The sequence below is a fragment of the Suricata suricatta genome, chromosome 11 (assembly GCF_006229205.1).
Source record: "Suricata suricatta isolate VVHF042 chromosome 11, meerkat_22Aug2017_6uvM2_HiC, whole genome shotgun sequence".
NCBI classification, from domain to species: Eukaryota; Metazoa; Chordata; class Mammalia; order Carnivora; family Herpestidae; genus Suricata; species Suricata suricatta.
The window spans coordinates 73184137-73189803 of NC_043710.1; the positions used below are offsets into that span (position 1 = coordinate 73184137).

At 49.8% G+C, this 5667-nt stretch overlaps 1 protein-coding gene across 1 annotated transcript; it reads left to right on the top strand.

Annotated features, from left to right (window-relative positions):
• The first annotated feature begins 385 nt into the window (after positions 1–385).
• IZUMO1R (IZUMO1 receptor, JUNO) lies at positions 386–4907 on the top strand. Its single transcript, XM_029914884.1, has 5 exons — positions 386–399; positions 1609–1749; positions 2508–2696; positions 3591–3726; positions 3862–4907. The coding sequence occupies exons 2-5, from the start codon at positions 1612–1614 to the stop codon at positions 4128–4130; spliced, it is 732 nt and encodes a 243-aa protein (XP_029770744.1). The 5' UTR covers positions 386–399; positions 1609–1611; the 3' UTR covers positions 4131–4907.
• The last annotated feature ends 760 nt before the right edge of the window (positions 4908–5667 follow it).

Here is a 5667-nt window from a genome sequence, read left to right on the forward strand (position 1 = left end):
GTTCCTGGGGGCTGACAGAAGTCACTGCTACTCAAGCCACCAGGGGGTACCTGAACTGACAAAGGGTCAGGTAGAGCTGCGGACCAGGGCGAGAAACACTGCACAGGATAAAGGAAAAGAATTAAAGTTGTTAAGACTTACTCTGGGTCAGGCACGATGCCAAGTCCTTTTGGTGTATTTTCTCTTTTGCTGCTTTCTGCCAGCACTCCTCCTCTCTCTGCAGATAGGAAAACTTAGAGAGTTTGCCATTTTCTCCAGGTCATCCATCTGGCAAGGAGCAGAGCCAAGAGCGGAAGTCAGCAACTGACCAGAGCCCGGGATCCTACCTCCTACCTGGTCTCTGCTTCTCTGAGAAAGTGAAAGCCTCGGACTCCAACCTCAGAAGGCCCTTTAACCTCGGTGAGATGGATGTGTTTAACTGGAGCCACCTGGAGCTCTGTATTTGCACCTGGACTGGTAGGAAGTGGAGTGGGTGATAAATGGGCAAGATGGCAGCCTCCAATCTCTGGAGGTGGGAGGGAGCAGCTCCTTCTTTGAAAGTAAGTATGAAGAGAGCTCTAGGAGGGGCAGCATCTTACTTCTAGTCCCCTGATGCACCCAATTCTTTAATGATACTTGGATGGCTGCAGCTGTGCCTGAGACTGGAGGTGGGGGCAGCCACAGATTTGAACTTGAGGGGGGGCTTGGAAGGTGGGATGGGGTCCCCATCCCCAGCCTGCTTGGTGCTCTAAACTCAGGTGAGACCAGAGGTTTTCAGTTTCACTTTGATGGGTCCATGGTCCCTCCTACAGGGTCTGAAGGACTGTAGGAGCCAAAGGCACTTGGGGGGGAAGACTGAGGGAGCTTGGTTTCCCCAGCACTGGGCATTTAAGCCAGGGTGCTCTTCTGCCTCTCTCCTTTTTGTCTCTTGTTCCCTTCTCTCACGTTACCAGTACTGCCCAGAACAGAGTGGGAAATATAATGCTCAACAAGGAGAAGTCAGCCTTCTCACTGCTGTGGTGAAGACCTGACTTTGGGTGTGCAAGACTGGCACATCTGACTGGGCATGCTCCCTAGCTCAGAGGTGCCCACAAGGCTGCTAGGTGCCCAGGCTCCTGCTCTGGAGGGTTGGAGATGGGTTAGAGGGGCTGCCATCAGGGCTGGCCTTCAATTGTGTAAGGATTGCACTTGTAACACTACCAAATCCCACCATGCCCTCTGTCCCCTGTAGAATCTGTTTATTTGCTCTGTTCCTTACCCAGAATTAAAGCTCTGAATTCCCGGCCCATATGTCACAGACTTGGAAAGTCTGCCTTGGAAGGGGAGGAACCAAGAAAAGCTCCCCCATAGAACAGGCTAGAGCCATTCCACTCAACCCTCCCTTACCTCAGGACTGGTCTCTTCCTGATATTTCATTTATGTGTCCCCATCCATTGAGGTTGGGTGTCAAAACTCTCAGGTTTGTTCCACCTGCCCTGACATTTTATGATGCTAGGTCCTAGGAGTAGCCAGAGTGTCCTGGTCACTTGAGGGAGACTTGAAACCCATACTCAATCCCTGGGACAGTAGAAGGAATGGAGCAGGTATCCTGTCTCTCACACAAGCAAGTGGGTCTCCTCTTTGCAGTAGGCCATGGAACGGTGGTGGCAGCTCCTGTTAGGGCTGTGGACAGTGGCACCCATCTGGGCCGGGGACAAACTGCTCAATGTCTGCATGAACACCAAACACCACAAGCAGAAGCCTGGCCCGGAAGACAAGCTCTACGAAGAGGTATAAACGCCAGACCTTGCTTGGGGATGGGACTGAGGCTGCTTCAGCAGATCAGGGAAGGGGCACAAATGCCAAGATGGTTTCTGAACCACCGCTAGCCCTGACTCATTTGGTTCCTTACATTGGGATTTGGGCAAAGACCACTGGAGGGACACTTTGGCCTTTTGAGATCGTAACTGTTGAGTGTTCCATGTTCCAATCTCTGAGCTGCCCGCCCACTTGGGAAGCAGGGGCAGATGGAGATCTGAGAGGACCATCACTCATTCAGCATACATTTGAATAAATAAGGTCCTCCTTCTTAAGCCTTCCTACCCATAGGCAGGGAGACCTATGACTCAAATGACCCCTCCCTAGGTCCCTAAAGACAACTGACAGGGACACAGGAGGAGTTATGGAGCCTTTTTTTTTTTTTAACCTATGAGCTCTTCTCAGCTCTGGTCCCTCCCACCCAGTGCAGCCCCACATTTCCCTGGGTCTCCTGGGCTTCCTCTGCTGCCCATGAGGAGCTGAGATCCTGGAAATCCTGTTTCTAGGGAACTGCAGCAGCCTATGGCACGGAGATCAGTGTGCAGGTGCCCTTTGGCTATGAATATTGACATATTATCAGCATTTCTTCTAGATGGACATTGCTAGCCTGAAGACATCCCATTTGCCCAAGCGTCTTTCCAAGGCACATTTTTACCTCTCTGCCCTGGACACTCCTAAATCTCCTGCCTCTTATCCAACCCCCTGGCTTTTGCTTCTTCCTCCACCTTCAGTGCATTCCCTGGAAGGACAATGCCTGCTGCACGGCCAGCACAAGCTGGGAAGCCCACCTCGATGTGTCCCTGCTTTACAACTTCAGCTTGATTCACTGCGGGTTGATGATGCCAGGCTGTGAGAAGCACTTCAACCAGGCTGTCTGCTTCTATGAGTGCTCCCCAAACCTGGGGCCTTGGATCCAGAAGGTCAGAAGACTGGGCTGGGGAGGCAGGAGGCACATCCACACAGGGCCCTGTTACTAAGAGCCTGAACTCCATGGGGCCAGAAGGAGCAGGACATGCTGTCCCCCTATGGACCAGAGCAGAGTCAGAGGCCAGGTTCAGGAAAAAAGTGGAGAGAAAGCCACCTCTGGCCTTGGAGAGCAGCAGAGGGGAGCACAGATGAGAACTTTAGGATAAGGGACTAAGTAAAACCTTGGTTTGCAAGCATAGTTCATTCTGGAAACATGCTTGCCATCCAAAGCAGTTGTATAGCAAAGTAGGGAATTTCAACAACCATTTTCTCAGTTTCGATCATGTGACATTCCATGTCACATACTACTTGTATTGCAAGACATTACTCATTTATCAAGTTAAAATTTATTAGAAATGTTTACTTTTCTTCTGAAACACTTGTAGAACAAGTTACTCACAATCCAAGGTTTTACTACAATTGAATCCCACCTTCTGTATGTTGGAAGCTGTGTAGCCTGGGCCAAACTACTTAGCCTCCTTAGCCTCACTGTTCTCATTTGTTTTCTTTTTTGTTGTTGTTGTTGTTGTTTATTTATTTATTTATTTATTTTGAGGAGGGGAGGGGCAGAGAGAGAATCCCAAATAGGCTCTGTGCTTTCAGCACAGAGCCCAATGCAGGGCTCTATCCCATGAACCATAAGATCATGACCTGAGCCAAAATCAAGAGTCAGACACATAACTGACTGAGCCACGCAGGTGCCCCTCACTGCTCATCTGTAAAGGAATGCTTACAGACTCCCTCAGAGAATATCTTCCCGTGGTAACTGGTGGAATACCCTTGTAGCTACTGATCATCTTCAGATCCTTGCTATCAGCATTCTTGTCTCTTGTTATGCCTGCACCCAGATGGACTTGAGTGGTCCAGGAGAGAGAATTCTGGATGTACCACTCTGCCAGGAGGACTGTGAAGAGTGGTGGGAAGACTGTCGCACATCTTACACTTGCAAGTCCAACTGGCACAGCGACTGGGACTGGAGTCGGGGTAAGTGGCGCTTGATGGGGTCCCTGCCTGGTGGCAAGCGCAAGCTCCCTATGCTCCCCTAGGGCAAAGGATGGGGAAGTGAGAGTGGGAGTCTGAGGAGGTAAGTGTGTGCCTTGATCCCCCTTCCTCCCCCAGGGAAGAACCGCTGCCCTCGAAGGGCCGTCTGCCATCCTTTCCCCCATTACTTCCCCACCCCAGCTGACCTGTGCGAGAAGATTTGGAATAACTCCTTCAAGGCAAGCCCTGAGCGCAGGAACAGTGGGCTGTGCCTGCAGAAATGGTTTGAGCCTGCCCAGGACAACCCCAATGTGGCTGTGGCCCACCACTTTGCCAGCACTGCCCCACCCTGGGAAATCTCCTACACTCTCCTGGCCTTCACTCTGTTCCTGTCATTCCTATCTTAAAAGCCCCTTCTCCTTCCCACATTCCTGTGCTCCCCCCGCCCCCCACCCCCCACCCTCTAGCTATGGGTCAAGCTAACCATGGTAGCCTCCTTTCTTGGGTCCCTCCTTAAATGGAGCAGTGCAGGCCAGGGGAGTGGGATGCTGAGGCTGCAGGAGCCGGTCCCGAGCCATGAACATACAGTGCTAGGCCCCCTCCACAGTGCTTTTCTGCTTTCTATGCCTGGAAGGCAGCCAGGGCTGGGAGAGTCAAAGTCACCTGCTCCCTCCTGCGTTTAAGGCTCGCTGGGGACAGGGAAGTCAGAGGTGGGACTCCAAGCCGATCTTACCCAGTGCATGCCCACCCCCTTCCCTGGCAGAGCTATGGTGCTCCCAATAAAACAGCAGCTGCCCTTTCTCTCTGTGGGACCCACTCTGTCCTAGCTCTATGGTCAGGGAGTCAAGCTGCCCAAAGAGAAAGCCAGTTTGCTGCACTGAAGTCTCAAAGTTGGTTGCTACTTAACTAATAATGCTTAGCTGCTTAATAGCTGCTTGGCCCTGTCCTTCTGTCCTTGCAACACCTCCTGGTGGGAGGCTCTCCACCTCCTTTGCTTTCAGGAAGCAGTGCACCACAGAAAAGACCCAGAGCCAGGGTAAGGACCACCCAGACCACTGTCTTTATTTTGGATACTGCTGGGAGCTGCACCGGCCTTGCTGGATGACACGGTCACAGTAAGGAAATGACAGACGTTGCATGGCTCCTGTCATGAGAGGCGGAACTGGTATCCCCTTCTGCTACTACTGCCCATGTGAAATTAAGCCTGTTGCTGTTGATTAGGCCTTACAATGTTCCAAATCAGACCGATATTCCCCATACAGTTACCCCATAAGAAAAGGCATATTCCTGCCTCTGCATAAGGGATTTTAGATCAAAGTGCTGCAGATGTTTGCTAAAGGCTCTTCTAATGAGCTTGCAGACCCAAAACATAAGGGGGGCTAAGAACACAAGAGTCACAATTAACTTTGGCCCAGAGAAAAAGAGCCTAACTTACAGATAAGAAACAGACAAGGACTGAACATCAGTTGCTGCATATATTTTTGCTATTGAAGTCCAAATACCCTCCCTTGTACTGACTTCAGCTATGAGGATGGATAAGAAACTAGAAACCCAGGTGCAAGGTCAACACACAGGGCCCCCATTATGCTTACATCAAAAGAAGGGCTTTCTCTAGCAACTTGTTAATAAGCATTCTTTCTCTTGTGGTTTATGAGCTAGATAAAATAACTCCCAGCCTATCTTTATACAATTTAACCTATGTTTTAGTTTTAGCATTACTAACTTAAATAATATGTATATTATCCTGTTTTTTACTAAAAGCATCTTGTTATTCTCTTAACTGTAAAATTTACCTTACTGTAAATGCATTACATGATTTAGTTATAACACACTAATTAAAAACAAAGTCATAATTATTGGCCAAAACCCAACCCGTACAAAATAAGATAGGTTTGTTGCTTTCTTAACCTTGGGGACTGATGCCAAAAATAAATTCTACAAAAG